Source organism: Bombus pascuorum, chromosome 7 (genome assembly GCF_905332965.1).
Source record: "Bombus pascuorum chromosome 7, iyBomPasc1.1, whole genome shotgun sequence".
Classification (NCBI taxonomy): Eukaryota; Metazoa; Arthropoda; class Insecta; order Hymenoptera; family Apidae; genus Bombus; species Bombus pascuorum.
The window spans coordinates 16636266-16658250 of NC_083494.1; the positions used below are offsets into that span (position 1 = coordinate 16636266).

Genomic DNA, 21985 nt, shown 5'->3' on the forward strand with positions numbered 1-21985 from the left:
ACGTTGCGTAAATCCCGGCTTCTTGTTTAGTCACGCCCAGCCATTGTTACAACGAGATGGAGAGGGCGGAAGGGGGTGAGAGACCAGGATCGTTCGAGAAAATCGCTCGACATCGACATCCACTTCGCTCCACCTTTCAATTACGCGCGGCCTGTTTACTCTCCGGGGTTGGAGGGATGGTAAACAGAGTCATACGTTTCTTTTTAACGTTGCGTTGCTTCGGGCGATCACTCTCTTCTTCCCTCTCTCTCCCCACCTCCTCCCCCGTTAATTAGCAGTTTAATTAAATGAAGTTTGCGTTCTTTTGGTCCCTTGCGGGACGAGAGATCGCGGATTCCGATACAAATTTCGTGCCAACGAATCCCGCGGGGAAATGAAGATGGCAAACCTGTATACGCACGTATATACAATATTTATATATATGTGTGTACAGTATGTATATGTGTATATATATATATAGAGAGAGAGAGATATTTGTATTTGTATACGATATAGGGTTTGCGAGGATGTTCGATATTAAAGATTTAGCGATGCCACCGCCAAGCACAGGGATTATTATCGAATAAAAATGAATGGAAATTAGTTTTGCGGGGTGGTACGAGTTAAGTGACTTTTATGCGTCATCCGTTGGATGTTGGAATCTTGGAGAGTTCGACATTTTTAGAATGCGTCTAGACACGATGTGTAGAACGTTTCCAAACGTTCTTCTACCGTGACGTTGGAAACATAGCGAGAATAATAAACTTTCGATCGAATTATACCGAACGTGCAAACAGCTTGCGCGCGATAGTACATCGAAACGATTATTCCAAGACCGATGTCGGTACGTTATACGATATTGATAGTATCGTTTCGACGCGATTCTTTCCTTTTTTAACATTCGAACGTCTGCCAGACTAAGTTTGGATTTTCGGATTTAATTAAACGTTACCGATAGTAAGTTACGCGGTAGCTGAAAATAGTTTAACCGGATTTACGATAAACGGATTACCGTCGAAAGTTGATAATAATAAAGGGAACGAAGCGCAGAAATTGAAAAGCCCAAGGAGGTTGAGTTTGAGATGGCCATCTTGCGTAAATAACTTTTGTATTTCATTATGGTTCGTTTGTTATATCTTTTTGTGTTAAACGGAAGAAAGGCCAGTGTCATTAAGAATCCTGTTTTTCCTCTTTTTGATTTCTTAAGAACGACTTTAAATTCCTAAGCGTTTTTCTATAACAGTCTCTAATGAGATTTTAACGATCGTCTATTCGAGTTCTAATAAGTTTCTCGACATTCTACCGGCAACAAATAGGTTATGAACAAGAGGGATATCGAGTAATACGTTTTTTACCAAGTTTGTTTGCCCCGTCTATTTTCTTCGACGCGCAATGAATCGTTTCAAAGGCTGTATAAGACCAGAGGAAATATTGACCATGCAGTCGGTTAAGACCGAGCTCGATGCACGCTTCGTTCGCAAACGGTTCATCGCCAGCTACCGTACCAAGTGCAAGAACATAATTTTCTGGTGTATTATTCATGATGTAGGAAGAGGCGATGCTGCGGAAAGCGAGGTCGATCCGAATGAATAAGCGAGAGGTACGAATAAAGATGATATACAGGGTGTTCGTCTCAGCGTTTGCCACGATTTTTAGACTTCTTCTGTTATTTATAATTCCCTGATACCACGTGCATTTGTAGCCATCTATCTAGATTTTCATCTTAAACAGTAAAAAAAGAAAAGAAAAAAAAAAGATTTTCGACCGCATTTGTTCGACTTTGTAGATTTTTCGAACGAAAATAAAAGGAAGATCGTATTGGGAGGAAGTTTCAGCCACGATAACGTTAACGATAACGTTATTTCTCTGATAATAGCCTGTATATTTGTAAATAGAAAGTAACGAGCGACGATGAATATCAATAGGACGTACTTGCGGTGAAAAAATTCTATAGCACCGTTTGAAAAACTATAGATAATATCGATCTCTTATCGGAGAAGTATTCTTTTCACGATCTTCCGGCCTTTCGTCGATTCGGTATTTCAGGCTAACGTTATTCGGAATATTTTTTTCCAGATTATGGCCAGTGTATGAGGATAAACACCCAGTATATCAAGTTGAATCTATTACGATGCTAATCTTAAAGTTCTCTCACTTGCCGCTCTACCTTGACCCTTTAACCCTTAACTGCACCACTTAACCCTTTCACAGCGATTTCGCTTTGTGCCCTTCGGCATTCTGATTTTCCTTTGTTCCGAGACTCCGAGACTCTTATTAAATGGAACTTCTCCGCTATTAATTCTAATTAGATTCGTTAAATCCCCGATTCCGAGCAGATACAATTATTTCTCCCCTCTATTTTTCTTACCTCCGAATTCTAATTGAACCGCGCTTCTCAAATTCCCAGAACTTTCATCGAACTTTTCAAATGAGACACGCGTAGTATACGTCTTTTAATCGGATAGGGGATCGGCTAGTTTTTCGACGTTCGATTAAATTTTTCAACGTTCTCGTCGTTCGTAACTCTCTGTGTTTTTCGGCAAAACAAGCAAATCCTTCGTCGAGCCTGTTTCGTTTTATCCTAAATCAACAGCTGAATTCGCGTGTTTAGATTCCAGCACGTTCGCGAAACAGGAGCTGTATTCATATCGTTCGTTTCTCCCTCGGCTAGAATTCCTCCCGCATTCCTCGAATTCGTCCAGACACGCGTTCTCCGTTGAAACAGATTCCCGCATCCCAAGTAGCCACTCAATCTCTTTCATACTATCCCAAAATACTTGTCATTTGCATCCAAGCTGACAAGACGTTTATTCGACGCTTCAATGTACACGTATTCTACTAGCCGTGATAACGCACATAATTTACATTACACCGTGATTAATATGCCATCGCGACTGCTCGAAATAATTAAGGAGTCACGTTCCTCCGTGATAGCATCGTTTAATTAGTTCTACCAATTATTCTGTGCGTTTGATCATCAAACGCGTACGCTTCGGCACACTGCTATTAAAGTCAATTAGCAATTAAGAATACGTCTGAGCCCTCGTTATTCGCAATTGTACCGTGTATCTGCTTCTACGTATCTTCTTCGTTTAGCCCCGCATGTACCAGAATTCCCACTTTTTTTCCTATTTCCCTCCAGCATCTTTCCTTGTGTATTTTGGAAATTATCGCTGCCAGGTAATCTCTTGTTACTTCAAACAAAACGTGAGAAAAACGCTCGTTTCGCTCTAAAATCAGAAACGAATCGTTGTATCTACTTGTCTAAGGTGAACATATTAAATTGTAATATATATATATTTGTGTTGTTTTCTTTCGGTGATGACGAAACGCGCGATCCATAAATTTGTTAAGAACAATGTCGATTGACCGTAAAGTGGAAAGTACGAGGAGCGAAGCGACGATGTTACGAATACTCTTCTGAAATGTCTCTTTTGATTTTTCTTGCAACTTACGTTGTGTAAACGTTAATTAGTGTTAGGCTATGAAGAAAACGTGGAAGGTATCTAAAATGTCACGAGTTCTTCGCTTTCGAACAAACGAATCCTAGAACATCGTGTAAAGAGGGCGACGTATCATCAAGATCCTCTTTCTTCGTCACATCTGACATCACTTACACCTCCATTACTTTAATAATCCTAGAGTCCATCTGCTCGGATTAATACACACGATGTTCTCGGGAATAGAGGGAGATAAAGCAAAGAACAGCGATAAAATTAACGAGCAGCAACTCGAGGAAATGGACCTGACATCAATTACATCTGACCATCGTACAGTTCAACTGTTTAGATTAATATTCACGACGTATTAAAAAAAATCACGAAGGAATCCTGCACCTCGGGGTGACGGTAAAACGGAGAGAAAAAAGCAGCGATAGAATTAAACAGGAACTCGAGAAAACTAATCTAACGTCGCTCTTACATCTCCGTCGTACCATCGTCTCGAACAGCCGTCTTTGCGTAATCGATACGACGATGAAAACTATTTAGAGAAAAATATTTTCCAATGCAATGATAGCACTTGCGAGCGTTCAACAAGACCAAACGTCTGTACAGTGGTCTCTGATTGTAAGCAAAGTCATAATACGCAAGATGTAGGTAGCGAAAGGTCAGAGAAACTTTCATCTTCGGTAAAAGGAAAGAATATAAAGGGAAGAACAACGAAAAAGGTTAACGAAGAGCCGTTACTCTTAAAATGCAATTAATTTTACTGTTGTCGGATATAACGCGGTGGCCGCAAGCATCCGACGATGCCAGAAATATTCGCTGTAACGGTCATCCGAATCTCGACGTACAAAATATCCGGAACGAAACGATAAACTTTCCACCTTGGATAAAAGAAGAAGATAAAGGAGGAGGCGAGGAAAGAATTAACGAGCAACTCTCGAGGAAAAGTAAGGAAAGGTCCGAGAAACGATGGCTGACGGAGAGTACAGAGCTGCAACTAGAGCGAATTGGCAATCGAGAATTCGAGCGAGGGCTCGTTATTTGGAAATATCCTGGCGCAGCTGGTATTCTCGCGGGATTTCCGCGATGATTTCGACGATAGGCGCGACCTCTGCTCGTTGGTAAGCGCCGAGGTCGCTGCACGAGGCTGCCGGAAGTCGCGGGCATCCGACAATGGTGTCACGGCGAAGATTTCTCGTTACCGAGTCGCGGTGGCAATCGGCGAGTGAGTCACGATTCTGGTTAATTCCTCTCGCGTACGTTTGCAACGAGTTCACGGTAATTTCGTGCCCCGTTTCGACATCGTCCTCGCCATTGTCTCGGTTCGACTCGAGGCGTTCCACGCCCGCGTCTCGTCTCGTCTCGTCTCCTCTCGTCTCGTATCGTCGCCTCCGATATAACACGGTTCTACATATGCAGATTATTATACAAATACCCATTTCTCAGTTACTTTCAATTGCAGGGAAAATTTGATGGTCGCTAATTTTCTATAAATAAGTGGAATAAAACGTTCGTACACATTTTGAAGGAAATTCAAAGTTGTAGTTTTCGGAAGTTTAGAATAAATCGATGTTTTTATACCAAATATGAGAATGCAACGATCTGCGGAATATACATAACGAATGGAAATGTTGTATACAACGGTATCCAAAGTAAGGCAACGATTAGATTAAATATTTATAGAAGATGTAAATATGCCAAAATATATAAAACATGCTCAAAGTTTTCGTTAAAATATCCTTCGTCAAAGTACTTATCGGAGCTTGTCAAAGAGTGGAACAAATTTTCATTTCTTCTCGTGTATTCATAAAAATATAAGCTTGCGTAAGCATCTACAGTCTACATAATCTTGAATAAATCTTTTATCCTCCTTATTAATTATATATTTCCCCTCGCGACCCTTCTTACGATTTCTTAGAATCTATATTCATCGATCTGTGACTTCTTTGCTTCCTCCTTGTAGGTTTTTCAGGTCTCTCCTCATTTTTTACGACTTTTTCGAATCTTTCCACCGACCTCTGACTTTCTATTATATCTCCTTAACTTTTACATTTTTAGCTTTTTATCAACCGACGCATTACGTTCCTTGTATGATTTATCGTTCGCGTTTCTTTCTTATTGAAACAAAATTGGCAAACTTTAAAAGAGATTATAATTTTCGAGGGCAACGTTCAATATCTTCGCAACTAATTTTCATTGAAATTTTTACCGAATAAAGCGTTAAAAATGCAAATGGCGTGTATTATATAATAAGTAGCCTCTTACGCTTTCAAATAACACGCTTCGGACTTTATAATTTCATTCTTAACCACGAAATTATTGTCCAAAGGTTATAAAAAATGTTCAATCGCAAATTAAACATCCAACTCTTTGTTCAAACTGTTCGCCACGATTTACTGTTTCAGATTTAAATGGCATTAATAACAGGCACCGGATCCTTATAAATAACGTTAAATATCTTTTACCAACGTTGACTAATGCTGCCTCGCGGTAGCGATAACAATTATACAAAATTTCCTAGTGACAAAACTAAATTGCCTCTTTGTTATTAACCGAATGTGAGTGGCGAATAAATCGATGCAATAATTCCATCGTGTCCGTAAATAACGGTTATGGCTGGAAATATCCAAATTGATTAGCAATTCGTCTAATTGATTTCAAAGATATTAAATCGCTGTCGTATTACATAATGTACATTCTCTAATTTCATATATTTTCTATAGATATCGCGTTAAAATTTCACTTATCGCAAGTCCGTGAATCTTCTCCGAACCGATCGACAGAAATTCGATTCTTATTGATTAACGATGTTAACGAAACAGCTACACGTTGCAAATAAAACTAGTGGCAGATCGTAATCTTATCGTTTCGATTCGCTGGCGATAATTTATAGAATTGTTATCGTAGAATAACGAAAAATTCACGACGTTGAAGATCTCGAGTCGCGAAAGACGATCTTTCTTCTCGATAATAAGATACCGGTTGGTGAAACAGTTGATTATAAATAGCTGCCTGCTCTTTATTCGTTCAAACGACTCCTAAGAATCTTAACGAATGGCAACAGAACTTTTTATGAATAGAAGAATCCTTTTCTATGCGAAGTTTAATAATTCTAGGATATAGATTCTCGCGTCACTTTTGCGAAGACCGTTCTTTCTTCTAGTTTATCAAAAATTGAGGAGACTTTTGAAACAAGAATCCATAAGAGGAAACGGTTAACCCGCATTCGCCGAGCGAAGGGAGAAATTTTTAATTCGAATTTCGTGATATCTACCTTTGAATCGACAGTTGCAATGGCTCTTGAAAGACTTTGTTATTTTCATACTTACTTTTTTACTTTTTCTTTCCTACATTTAATATGTAAATTCAGAATGAGCAAAAATTATATAACGATTGGAGCATCTGACTGAAAGATACACTGGGAGTATGTATATATTACCAGAGACTTATTACAATTTATAATTTCCACTCTTTGGAAATACCGTTCTCCTAGTACTTCAATTTTATTACAATATATTTTTAACGTTAACGTTAAATAATTACGATAAACATATCAAGTCAATTTATAAAATTTTCCTACGACATTGCATTTAAAAATAACGCGAAAACTAAATTACAGAGATTTATTTCGCGCTCTTTCGACGCTTTCGCGTTTAATTTCTTCTTTTGTTTCGATTTTTAACAAAAGCCACAAAAGCTTATTAACGGTAAAGATTTCAAACAAAGCACTTGACTTTAAAAGTTTTCCCTTGTATTCCAGTAACCACTCGACACGAATCGTATCATGTTCGTAGCCTAACAATTCTAATCACTATGAGTCATCATTTATATCGAGTTCGGACAAATACAAATTAGCAATCGCCGTTCGATTACCGCGAAACGTTATCGCTGACATTTCCAGTAGCTAATCCTAATCATGCTAATCTATTTCGCGTTACAAATATATCCCGATAATAAATCCGCAATAGCCTCGATTGTTAATATCGAGAATAATCGTTAATGACCGTACGCGGCAATCGAAAGCCACTTTACTCCCGAGCTAATGAATGACGCGTGATTATCTCGATGAATCACAATGCTTCTTAGATTCGCTTTGTATTTTTATATGAAAAAAAAGTGAAGGACATTTTTGTGTAACACACGGGAGATCACGCGAGACGTAATTCTCTCGTATACGACATGATTTTCCATAAAAATAAATATATAGAGAGTACAAAAATAGAGAGTACAATTTTGTAAGATAATACTTCGTTGAGAAAATGGATCTTATGCAGCAAACATTAATCGATTTTGTACACGTACCTGGCTCTGACATGGATAAACCAAAGATAATAAGTTGATAATCACTGATAATTCGTATCCATAGCAAACCGGACAATAGCGGTAAACTGCAAGGTGAATATCGTGTTTCGTGGATACAAACATCGTTATTTTTATAACGGACAGGAAGAGGAAGAGATATATTTCAGGGGCGATCCAGTTATTATTATACATAAGAATTACGTGCACGAGAACTTGCTGCATTTTCGAATTAAATTCCTTCGATAAATTGTATTCTTTATACGTCGTCTATTTTTTTTTTTTTTTTTTTTTATTTTGGTTTTTTACAATTTGTCCTTATGGACATTTGGTAAAGTGTTATATCTTATTGGTGGAAAAAAAAATAAAATAAAAATAAATATAGCATGTGGGTGGCTACCCCCAGCGGGGTGCCAGCTTCGTTTTTTCTAAGTTATATCTTTTATGTCGTCTATTTTTGCACGGAGAGCAGTACCCTATTCCATATTACTATACTCCGACGGAAAATAAGTGAAATAAAGTTTCATCAAAGTATAAACGTTCCTTCGTAGAGCACGAGGTTTAATTGTTTAAATGGAAAATTATGGAAGATATCGCAGGCTTTTCAGAATTATCACGGTATTATATTAATAATTCCGAGACAATAAAGTTACATCGAATCACTCGGGGACTCAACTTTTTGAAAATCTATGCTCCATTCTTTCTAACAATTGGCGGTACTTAGCGTTAGCGAGATGGATTACAGTATGAAACTTTAAAAGTCCATAGATCCTTGAAATCCGGGCAGAAGCGTCTTAAAAGTTTCGCAAGTTTCGCAAGATCATTTGGAGCGCGGTGGTAATGACTTGAAAAGTTAAGCGATCCGAATCTCGCGCGTTATGACAGCAACTGGATTTTGTCACGATGTTTGTTCCAATTAAAATTTTGATAAAGCCACGGCTGAAAGAACTTCTCTCTTTTCCGTCCTGTAGAAATTATCGCTCTTCCTTTTCTCTCTTACAAAAGTTTTAACGGCTTCTTTCCACATGGCCATTTTCTCAAGATTCTTCTATTTTCACAACAATTTTTTTTTTTTCTTTTTTAACAATTTCTTCTCGATTCTATTCCCGTCGATTACGGTGATATAATTTGACGCGTGGTACAAGGGATGAATATTTTTGAGCGAAAATAAAATCGTTGATATCAAGGGCGGAATAGGATTTTCGGAATAATCGATGAGACGAACGCTGCGATTTATCATTTCTCTGTTAATAAATTTCTATCGTACCATTGTTCTCCGGAGCTGTTCTTTCATCCTGTCATCACCATTAATTCCACCCACAGCCTCTGCAGCCGTTGTACATTCCTCTTCCTTCGCGTGTCGCTTAGCTGCCGGTCTGAATCAACGATAATATATTCGATCGACTTACACAAGTTTTATAATTAGAAAATCGATAATTATAATTATCCTCCTATCTACGTTAACTACTCCTACGTTCCAATCTCCAAGATTTACACAAATAGCCTTCCAATACAGATTTTAACTGAATTCTAAAACGATTTGCTCATCTAGATTTCGCGAACAGCTAACATCCGCGATTCGAAACAACGAAGCAAACGATCAAGCAAATAGTAATTTTCTATTCGAAATCAAGTTTCTGAATAATTTGTTTTCGTCGATTTTCATCCGTGTACCAAATCAAATATTACACATCTTCGATAAAAGACTACGAAATAATTATCACTTTCTCGACTTCCTTGTTTCTTCGACTTCTATAGTTTCAAATAGTTAGTTAAAATCTGAGATTATTTACCTGGAAAGCAGAAAACCATCAATGGCTAACACCCGCGATTCTAAGCAATAATCTGCACCTTTTCACACATTTTCATCGTTCTCTGTCCAAAATCAATTTTCCCGATACAAAGAATTAAATGGTTATCACGTTCCGCAATCACGATGCCACAATTAATCCTCCTCTTTATACGTCGAGCGCTTTTACGCGATGATAAACAAACGGGCGATTTTCTATAAGAACACCATCGGACAAATGTTTGCCAACGTGTTCGATAAGAGAGCGACGCGTTCAGGACGCGGCGTAAACGATGTCCTCTCGGCTTCGTTTTAACGATCGTCGTTAAAACGACGAAATAATCGTGGCCGGGGACCTATACGTGCAATTACGATAAAACAAATCCTAGGTAACCGTAGAGCGTGCATGGATCGGTATAAAAATGGCGAGCCGGTCGTCAACGCGTTCCAGGGTTTAGTAGCGTGTGCGGAAATCGGTAACCGGCTTCGAATCAAGAATAGGGAATAATGCGAATCGATAATAGTTGCGTTGAATCACAGCCGTACAGTCGTGTACCGATTTGCAAATAATGCGAAATTTACCGTTCGCCGACTGTGTCATTTGCCTGTGGAATATTTGATCGTTCGATTCAACGATTTTCAATCCCACTATGGGCATAGATAAAATATTCTGGGTGGACAACTGTCCACGATCGTCGATGAATCTAGCAGATATTGATCATAGCGTGCACGCGTCAACGACGTATTCTTCAACCGATAATCGACGACTAAATATCACCGATTAAACGATTGAACGCTAGTTTCGTGATAACGCGCTGTTTCGACTTTTAATTAATTTACCGTATTATCGTTAGAATTACTGGAATTATCGAAATGACCAAAATTCACGATACAGTCTTGCCACTGTCGTTGAGGCTATTAGATGAGCGAACGAAGCAACGCGTGGATAAATTGTAAGGTAGAAAATATATTTTAATACAGAAGTGTAAATACAAATAGAAATATAATTCGAGCTGGTCCAGATCCGCACGCTAGCGTCACGTCGGAGACACGAGAAATCGCGAAATCGATAGATCGCCGGTAATCTTCTCGCGTCGATCGAACGTTTCACGAATAAGGCGAAGAAATTGAACTTTGTGTACGATAATGGAATTTATTATATAAATCCAACGGAGCGACGGTCTGTTACAACGGAATAACGTGAGGAGCGCTATCGGGTGTACATCAGAGGAGGCTTTTTCGTTATTGTTTCGATAGCTATGGTATGCAGGATGTTTCGTCTACGTGATTACCGAGCGGGTGGTCTTCTTGAACGCGCGACACTAACAGTGTTACCCTATGACTGAAAGCCCCGAAGCCATCGTCGCCTGTCTACCGTTTATGGTCTGCCTTCGTCCCAGTCTTTCGTCTATACGCTGTCGATGGCTTCGGTGCTTGAGAAAACTAAAAAGGCCAGATGTAGAGGAGTTTTCTTAGAAGCGGTGAACGCTTCGACAACTGTTAATTTTATTCAAACTCTAATTCGGCCAAGTTCGAACAAGTGGAAATACGCGCTAAAGCTGCAGTACACTCTGAATCGGTCAATTTATTACGGAGAAAGATGTCTACTTCTATAGGATCTCGTAGCACGATTAGAATTTTTTTTTTTTTTTATTTTATTTTGGTTTTTTACAATTTGTCCTTACGGACGTTTGGTAAAGTGTTATATCTTATTGGTGAAAAAAAAATAAAATAAAAATAAATATAGCACGTGGGTGGCTACCCCCAACGGGGTGCCTCCTTGGTTTTTTCTAAGTTATATCTTTTATGACGCACGATTAGGACGCAGCGGAAAAAGATACTGCGAGTTATATGAAACGAGGTTTTCGAAATCTTTTCACCGCACAGTTTTAAACAATCTTCGGTAACCCAGTTTTAGTTACTCTGATAACTACTCGGTATATGAGTTACCTCGTTTTATTTTTACCTCATTTCTCGACAAAATTACATTCACTCAACTTTTGCTGTTTGATATTCAATGGATTAGCCGAGGGAAGACTTTTATTTCGCATAAAAGCGTTGGCTTGGAACGAAGCGTTTCCTAATACTTTCTTTTTCGTAACGTGTATACATAAATGGGTTAGGAACTTTGAAATTATTGCCGTGGAAAAAGGGGAATTTGACCTGGTATTCGCGAGAGGATCGATGTCGCGGAATTTTCGTAAAGTATAATATTAGTTTCCGTATGGAGAACCCGTGGAAACACCAGCTCCTCCTCTGCGAAGTAAACACCTGCGTAAACGACGCTTTTTATTTCATCCCTTATTATTTGAAATACATTCCAAGAGAGCTCGTACGTCGCAACGTTTAAATAACGTACAGGTAAAACTCGAGAAGAAATCAAGAAGAGAGAAAAGAAGGAATAAGCGTAACAAATTTAACAAAATTCTTCCCAACTTCCTTACGCGATAGAAGATCTTATCGATGTTCGACGATCGAAGATGTTCGCAAGATGACGTAACCTGCTGGATGTACGCAAGATAGTCTTTAGACTTGTAGCATTAATTAACAAGAAAAGCAATTCCTCGAAAAATCGATAAAAAGGAAAATTAATCGTTAATATAGTATTATCGATCTTTTCGTATCCGAAATTTATTTGTACATAATCTCGATATATATCTATAGCGCCTCGGGTAATTATTCCAACAACAGTCGATAGACGGCTCTTGAATATTTTAAAACACCTTTATTACTCGTGTAATTTCTTGTCGATAATACAATAGAAACAGCATTCATTGTCCCAATAAAGAATGAAACGTGTTAACAATAGCAAGAAACCGTTAATAAGATTTTATAGTAGAAACATAAAATGTCCATCGTTCGAGTAATTATAAATGGTACCGTATACGTGTTATATAGCGACAAACTTTATTAGTTTAAATCCATTTTAATCCGCACGAATTAAATGATCATTACGATTTATTTTCCTTTACTGCGCGCAACGTAAAATCCGATTCTACTTCATCGAAGGCTATCCTCGACTAAATATCGCGAAACTAAATAGTCGCAAACGGATCACGATCGTTGATTAAATTTCAAGCGGTTAATTCCATGGGAAAAGAAACAAGCCCGCAAGAAACAAAGTTTCTAAATCTTGAAATCTCATTATCGTCATGGTAAAACGAGAACGTTTAACCTATCAAACCACTTAATCAAGCTACTTCTAAAAAACGAACTAGCCCGTTAATTGGGACATTCGTTCCCCGTGGTACGGGCTCCGTGAAGTTCCCTAATTTCGCGAAATTCGATCAAGATACACGATATTCGCGTGCCCGACGCATTCCATTCGTTATCAAGGAAATATCGTGCCGCTGTTTAATTCCAGGTGACACGGTCTCGCTGTGGTTTCGAACGAGATTAACCGTACCTCCGTATTCCTCTGCAAACCCCGGCCGACCATTTTCTTTTTCTTACCTCTCTTTTTCCTTCGCCATCCTTTCGTTCTCTTCGCCTCTTATCTGACGTACCCAATAACGAGGTATGTGTGTCGCTCGATAAGTTGTATTGTTCCTGGCTGGTTGGCTGGTTTGCGTCGAGCTTATCGACCTACTACGAGGGGAAAAAGCAACTCCGGCGAAATTCGTCCAACGAATCGTTTTTCGACCTCCGAAATGCTCTCTCTGTGTACGATCGATTCATCCAAGAAGCCTCCTTTGCTTCTCGTCTTCTTCTTTGTCGTCTTTTGCTCCGTTCGAGCCTATGGTGATTAAGACAGCGGTACAAGTGGTAAACAAGAAACGAGTGAATTTAACTGGCAAGTATGAAACTTCAACTTGATTCTGAAAATAAAATCTGTTATATCGTGCAGTTGAATAAATTTCTAAATAGGAACGTCTAGAAATATGGGATTTATCGTATAATTGTAAAATGTTAACCGAACGTTCGAATTTTAACATGAATTTGCAAGTAAAATTGTATTTTATACTTGTTTTAAAAATTATTTCGCAAAGATAGTTTGCCAGTAGATTAAAGCCATCCCCGACGGACACGCGAACGCCACAACTCGAAAGCATACAGGCGAAATTATTCCGTAAAAATAGTTCTACCACAAATTAAGGAGATATGCTATGTGAAATCATCTTAAAACGCGAGAAATTATTCCGCGAAAATAGTCTGGCTGCAAACGAATGCGCTAGGAGCCAACGTCACGTTACCCAACATTTTTTTAATATTCTAATTACGGAAGAGAATTTTAAGGATTTCCTACGTATATTTTTATCGTTACTTCTGCTTTTATCCGGATTCTACAATTTTATAAAATTCGAGAAAAAGTCAAAGTACCCATAGAAGATTACGGTAAACCATCCCCTTTTTCTTTTTAATCGTAGAACTTGATTTCGTATTTCTGTCCGTTGCATAACGTCGCGATCATGCGACTTTCGCGCATTTTTATAATTCTGTCCTTGGGTGAAAGATGCGTACATCTAAGAAATAATAATACAAAGACAGGAGTAAAGTTACCGGGTAAAAATAGTTTTCTTGCGAATTAAAAAGGCACGCGAGGTAAAGCCATGCCATAACTCGGCGGCGCGTAGACAAAATTATTCCGCAACGCGGGAATTGTTTCTACAAATTGAAAACCACATGCCGCGAATCTGTAATTTAATTTGCGAGCCGGCTATTTCGCAAGTGTATTTTATAACACGCGCCGTGCAAATTTATTTTTGTGCGATAATTTACCGTACGGTCTCCAATTCCGTTTGTGGCGACAACATTTTTCATGCATCGTTGAAAAAGCGGGGGTGTGGTATTCGGAAATAAGCAGGCCGAAGTAGGAAATGCGAAGATGGAAGTGGTTACGAGCGAACCGCGCACATGTTCGATTTTTATCGCAGTCCGTGTTGATCGACTCCTACTCGCGTGAATTGCAGTTGGCCGGGATGCGTCGAAACACGTTCAAGGGTATATTTCTTAACCAAACTTGGCAAACTCGCGGTGTGTGCTTCGTTCTTTCTCTTCCCTACTTTCGTTCTTAACTTTTTATAGTGTGATATATGTATAGCGAATCGCAAAAATATTCTCCACGTTCGTCTTTCTTTTCCTTAGCGTTATTTATAGCCGCATAAATCGCTTGCATGGATTATTAGCGACACAGAATAATGAAAAGTTACACGAGATTGTACTTACAGTGAGTGATTTACAAAAGTGCTCGAGCGCTTACCTATAGAAAACCTTCGTATACGTGTACGTATATCGGTGTGTGTTATTTAAAATATTTTGAAATTACGTTAACACGTGTTTCCACCACTCTACCGTAATTAGCAGAATTAACGTATATATCGTAATTTCGAATGTGTTAAATAATTCAATAGCTTTTGTATCGATCTATCATCCTTTAAATTACCATTTATGACGAGCCTTATGCCGAATCGTTAAACATCGCTGTCGAAGCGTTTATACGGAATCTTTTGCAAGAAAAGCATTTGCTCGGATCGTAAGATCACGTATTTTTTTTTTTCATTTTTAGATTACATATTTTACACGACTCTCGAGTTGTGCCGGATCTTGTCCATCGAGAAGATCGATGAAGATGAGTAATATTTCTACGTGCTTCTCAAATGACGTTTCGTTAGTTTATCTTCCTACTTTCTTTTTTCTATTCTTCGCGCTTTATTTCTCGTTCCATGTGAAAAAGTGTGTACGAAAGTTTTTATAATTTCTGTTCATCAAAAATGGAGCGTTCAGGCAGGTTCGTCTACGTGTCTTTATTACGTTCAAAAGTGCAGCAATTGCATAATTTATAGCGGCGTATGGTCCTCGAATACGAAAAAGAAGACAGGTGGCAAAACTGAGAAAGATATATCAGAATTTTCATGACTGTATAACAAGTTTCAAAGTTCAACGCGCACCATGTAAAATATTTAACGTCGACCTTAATGGCAATTCGATGTATAAAAGATGTAACTTGAGCAAACGTGGAAGAACTCTGTACGTTTGCTCTACGAACTTTCTTTCTCCCTCCTATCGCAATTAGTAAATTCCAGAGAAGATCGTACACGTTCTGTCGCGTTTCGTAACTGCTTAAAACGATTCAAGAGGATTAACCGACCATAATACGCGTTCATAACGAATAAATGGACAAACAACGCATTGATATTTCGCACAAAAGGTTAACAAAGAACGTACCTCGCTGTGCGCTTTGCTCCATTTTCGCTTTTCAATTACCGATGTTGTTGTTTCATAACCACAATCCTGATGATTAATCGGGACACAAAGTTTTAATAGGCTGTCTGCCCGGAAATTGCATCATCTCTTTCGCTTTGCAACGAAATATTATGACGTTTCTCTCTTTTAACCTGCTTTTGTGCGTGTTGAAATTTCAAAATTACACGATTGCACACCGACCGCGTTATTAGATTTCCGAGAATTCGGTATTTTTTCATCGATCAGAGGATATCGTAGACGGAACGACCGAAGAAAATGTTCCAACAGGCGAAAAAGACGGCAAACCAACAATCCCGTAGTCTTCTGTATCAGCTATTTTGCTTATTCGCGTAGGCTTACTCGATTAATCGATCGAAAGTGACGTGACTCGCGTCGAAAGAGGATGTTCCGGGAAATATTAATGTGACGAAGCGGAAAACATAAAAAAGGCGGAGTACATTTTCACGTAGACGATCATCAGCCATCTTGATCGTCGTTAGTGGGGTTGTCGGACAGAGCTGCCCATTTATTTCCCAATTTTATCGTTATTATTTGATATTACGTTCCGACTGTCCGTCGTTTCTCCTTTTTCGCAGTTTATGCCTGTAAACACACAAAGAGAGGTTCGTAGGTTTTAAGCAACGTTCGTTTAAATAGAACGCAATTTTTACTTTGACGTAGAGTTAGCTTCGCAAAGAGTCGCAGAGAGAAAAAACGTATTTAACTGTGAATCGCGAATCAAGAAATCAGAGTAGTAACACCGTGACGCAATATGGTGGACGTATCCAGTGGTAGTTTTTAATCCGAACAATTTCGTAACCTAGTTTTCGAAGTCGGTCCATAGTTACTCATTTTTATTACTCGTTTTCAAGTATCGCGTTGAGCCAGTTTGGACAGCATCCGCAGTTCCGAATTGGTTTAATCCGCACGTAGAGCATATAGGTCAAAGCGTCCCAAGTGAGTCCAACTTTCGTTGACGTTATATTACGATTAGTTTCACATTTGCTTCACTTGTCGCGTAATAAAATTCCACTTTAAAACAGTGTTTCGTAGCTGCCGCTGGCCACTGCTCAAATCCATAAAAGTTATTCGATAATTAATGTCCACGTCAAAAACTAATATGCAACAGGGCAGCTATAAGTGCAGAAACGGATAACCTGGAAAATATTGTGTTTCACACCGAGCCGAGCGCTCTCGCAAACAGGAAAACATCCATCGGCATTAGTTTAAAACTAATACGTTGATCGACAAGTTACAAGTTGTAGAACTGCAGATTTCTATGGTAAAGGCAATCCCTAAAATTTTACGAGTTACGTTAATTAAATCCGTGACGTTATCAATATGATTTATGATTTTACACGCCGTAGAAATATACTCGTACGATTTTTGTAGACTTTTCAAAGCTATCGAACGTGAAAATTAATTCAAATTAATTTTTCCTTTCGGATATAGCCATTCCTATTTTATTTTGATAATCCGCCATTCATAAATAAAATTGCGTCTCGGGGAGACGCGATCTCGAGGTAGCGCGTCAACGGGAGTCGTAAATTCTCGTTACGATTATAATAATCGACACCACGAACGGATCGATCCCCTTATTTCTTTTGGGACAATAGGGGTAGTTGACGTGGTATAACTCTGCGGTTAACAGATTATAATATCTATGTTTCCAACAACTTGGTACAAGAAAGAGTTACGCCGTTGCGTAAAATGTAAGTGTCGTAGACGAAGGTTTGACCCGGTAGAGAGACGTTGACTGTCCTCAGGTTAGAGAATCAGTGTAGAGACGCGGACTGATCTATAAATGAGATCGAGTCCGAGTAGATATGCCGACTGTCCTGTCGCAGTATAACGAGTCCCTTGCAGTTGAATATAGCAATGTAAGCAGAAGCAGTCCGAGATGTTGTCCGATCCGTAGGTAACTTGGCAGTTTTCGACTTGGTGCCGGAGCATTGACCGAACTAATGTCGTAGAAGCAGCGAAGTCCGTTCTCTTGTTGTTCCGGAGGAAAGCTCGGTGCGAGTGTGCCTTTTCAACTAAGAACGGGGATTCGTTGTTCACACTTTTCGTTGGGAAAGCGAGGGTAACGATCCGCAATGTCCATTGGTTAATAACTTGGTTAATAAACGAAGATAGGAGGAGGAAGTCTGCTGCCAACGTGGCTCGTAGGTGGCATCGTTTATGGGAAAAGCTTGCTTTTCCGTTAGACGAATATCCGCTTTCTCCGTAATTTGTAAGAACGTGCAAACAATCTACTGACCGTTCCAAGGACCATCCATAAATCTTGCAAAATCTCGAAAATACTTGCAGGATTGCAGATTAAGTTGAAAAGATCCTGTGTATGGTGGTTCCTTAGGTTTACCGAGGGTCTGTATAACGAAACGTGGGTCTTGGCGGCCAGACCACGAGGGACGTCGCACAGGCCATTTCACGCGACGTAGCAGTGATTCGTGAACTCTTGCGCTGTACACTCACCGTTGTGTTGTGTTTTACAAAACAAACGTTACAAATGTTTATAAAATGTCACTAGTACCGTTGTTTATCGAATAATCTCGCAGAAGATAACACACGCAGGCTCGAGGATCTAAGAAAAAGAGAACAGATTTTCGCACTCCGACTCTCCTCGTAAAGGTACCGTGGATCAGCGATATTCCGACGCAGCAAAGAGTCTTATAAATACTCCTATTACACGAGTATTAATTGGTTCATTTCCGATATTATCGAGGAACTCGAGTAGTTTCTTATCTCCGTATTATCGGCCGATACTTAAGTCGTCTTATATATTATATCGATATTTAAAGATATCGCGTATTCCTCGCGCACTATACTTATTATCGCGAAACGTTGCCACGACTACACAAGAATCCTCGATGCGACGGTTGCTGCGGCCATTTTAAACAACTTCCGTTTTAATTTATTCCCGGAAGCGAGCGCATCCGTGACATCGGACAGTGCGGAGCCAGGAAAGGATCAAGAGGGGCAATACACCGGCTGTTAGCAAGGATTACCCAGTTCCTCGAGGATGAGCTGTTGCTGTTGCGCGGACGAGCCATCGTCCAAAGTGGAGCCCGGGGTAAGGATTATTCTTTACGATTACGCCTGGTTGAAATTTCCGCTCGAGTATTTCGATATAAAAACTTCTGGTCTGGTCTCGTCGCCATGGCGGAAAAAGGAACAGAAGCCAGGTCGGGTCACTGATTTCGTTGAAATTTCGCGCGCGATTCGCGCACGGGGTGCAGTTCTTTTCGCGTAATGGCGGAGAAGAGCGATAATTATTCATGAGAAACGTATTGGCCTCGCACACGCGCTTTAATTATCGTATCCGTGTCTAAATTACGTTCCAGTATATTTAACCAAATAGGTTAGCGATTGTTCCGTCTAAAGTTTGCGTTTAGTTTAGCGATTACGTCGGATGCACTTTTACGTGGAACGTTTTCATTTTGGATCTAATTGTTTATGAAATTTTCTCGACGAGTATCTATTTCTCTTTCTCTTTTCCCGGCTTTCACGCGATAAAGACGTAGATAAGCGTAGCTAGTAATAGTAATACGAACGAAAATGAAAGATAGGTGGAATTCGCAATATAGTTTGTTTTTGAATCGAGCTATATCAGTGACCTGTGCCTTGAATTACTTATACTTGAGCTTTTCGCGAATGTAAGTTTCTATGCTTTCGACAGTTGTGAAAATAGGAACCCGAGCTCTCTATAGTTCCTCGCTTTCGTTTCAAAATTAAGAATCGTTAATTACGTAATATAGTAATAAAATAAAATGATACAATAAGAGAAATAAAGATACGCGGATTTGTTATTTCTAATTAACGCGCGTGTGTAACGTTATGAAGCGTTAATTTCCATTTTAAGGCCACCCTTTGACCAATTAAGACCACAGCCTCAAACCGTTAAAAAACACATACGTACGAGGGTTAAACGTTTCATCTGGTTCGAAAAACGATGTCTTTTAATATGTATCTTATCCATATATCGCTAAATCCGCTTACAGGAGTAATCGTATACTCAGCGAACACTATGAAATTCTGAATTATACTTTTTAGTACTTTTTGTTATTACGTCCTTATTACGAATTTTTATCACATTTTTACGAATACGTGTATAAACTTCCACTAATGAGACATCCTTTCCCTACTTCGTTATGTAAATTCTTTTACATCAACTAAGAGCAATTATACTACTAGTTTGAAAATGATAATCTTAAGTGCCATTAACGGATTACGTCAAAGTTCACGAAATATTTCGCGTTCCGTATAACGAACTTTGCAATTTCGTCAGAAATAACAAAAAATTTGTAGAAAAAGTTTTAAATATCGAAAGTGGATGAAACGAACGACAAATAGCCCGGTGAAAAGCTTTTCGTTTTAATTATTCTCATCGGCAAACGCACGAAGACTTTTTTCTTTAGAAAACCATTTCAACCTCTGTCTTGCCATTTACTTTAAAGCCGTTCAGACCGTTTAATTCTATCGCGAGTATTACGAGCGCAACAAATATTTCACTAAAAACTATTATTTTTTCATAAATAAGATTCGGTGGAAAGTAGATTTAGTTGGTTTACAAAGTCTACTAAACAAGATATAAACGATTATTAGAATATGCGTAGCGAATATAAATGTTTATGGAAATCCGTGTTTGAGATGTATAAATAAATGCCAAAATACGGTAATTAAATGCTTTAAATACGGTGCTTACATATAGCCCATCAAAGTTAAATTTAGCACGGAGAACTCGTGCCGCCAAAATTCGTCATTTTCGTTCAAAAGCTTGAAAGTAGAAAGACAGAAATACGCTCGATCAAAATAGTGCAATAAACAGATATTTTACTACTAATGATAAAGCGAACGAGACGACGTCAATCGAGAATATACAGTTTAAAAAGAAAGAGAGAAAATTCTGGAATGGATGATCCGTTTTGAAAAACGAGGATTGGAAAAAAGCAAGGGAAAAAGCTTAAATTTAATACAACGCCAAGTGGCAGTCGCAAGGTGGCGAGTTCCAGAAATAACGCATCGTATGCAACGTGTTGGATAGCACTTTCTTACGACCATAAATGCAGATAAATGGTTTAATTATAACTGTTTGTTCTCCGTATTCCAAAATGTAATTGAGAAAGGGGTGGTCTTAAACTGGTGATCACTAGCGTGCATGGAAACCGTGTATTCACGCTGCGATGAAACCGCTGTTTTTGCGCTTATATGTATCCTCTAATTGTACGGTTATATACCGATGGTTGCGTTGATCTACAGGGTGATTTAGAAATAACGGGATGATTAAAATTTGATTTTCGCTAGAGACTCGAGCGAAAATCCGAATATCATCGTTATTACCACACACGCGCGTTTAACGTTATCGAACGTGGACGAAACCAGGCGAATAAAACGGATATTTTTTTGTTGCTCCAACATGTTAATGGAGTGGAAATAAATAATCACGGGATAATAATAGTGGTAACGTTATAGTAGTTGGTAATTGCCGGTCTCTGTGATTACATTGTTTCGCTAATGAGAAATACGAAAGCAATAATTACCGGCTTTTCTATCTGTTTCGTAATTAACGATTAAACTAGCGGCGAATCGAGTTACAAAGTTGTAAATTGACAATGAGACACTGTCCAACGACTACCGTCTTCGTCGCTGTTCCGTCGTTTCTGAAATTTTCCTACGCGACTGTTGGTCTCTCTACCACGATCGAACTGTATTAGTACAATTTTATACGATTCCAGTTACAAAAGTTACCAGTGCTGATTAATTGTTCTGCATAACCGTAGCAAATTTGACGATAAAACGTTCAATTTGCGCAAGTATAATATGGTAATAATAATTTCTTACTGTAAAACAGCGTTGTAATGTTATTAATAATTATCCTTTCGATCATCGATTAGGTATTATTATTAATATTAAGACTGTCAAGATTCGCTCGTTCGTTGCGCCATGCTTTCATGATATTAACGCATCATAACGCGATCGATATTACTCCATGTAATAACAAAATTTCCATTCGTGCGAGGAGAACGTGTCGAAAAAATGGACGGCTTAACGAAGCTTTTAATTTTGCTTGAAAAGCTTACACACAAAAACGTGCGTATTAATTTCTCACGATAAAGATTAACATGTACTATCTAGGTAGTATCGATCAAGTTCCTAGACCGCCGTTCTTTAGACAGAGTTCCTTCCGTTCTGAAATTTCACGGTTTTCCCTTTAAATTCGATGAAATTACAGAGATAGCGTTCAAACAGTAATTTAAAGCGACTAAAATATTTAAAAAGAAAGATGGGA

General features: G+C 38.8%; 1 protein-coding gene across 4 annotated transcripts in view; it reads left to right on the forward strand.

Annotated features, from left to right (window-relative positions):
- The window catches only part of LOC132908650 (choline transporter-like protein 1), a 53862-nt gene that overhangs the window by 22552 nt on the left and 9325 nt on the right, over positions 1-21985 (forward strand). For 3 of the 4 annotated variants that reach the window (XM_060962845.1, XM_060962843.1, XM_060962846.1), the window contains exon 2: positions 18624-18769. In XM_060962845.1, coding sequence (XP_060818828.1) covers positions 18719-18769 — 51 coding nt within the window. In that variant the 5' untranslated portion in view covers positions 18624-18718. Of the gene's footprint in view, positions 1-18501; positions 18770-21985 lie in introns of those variants that run through there. The other variant, XM_060962844.1, reaches the window with a different exon arrangement.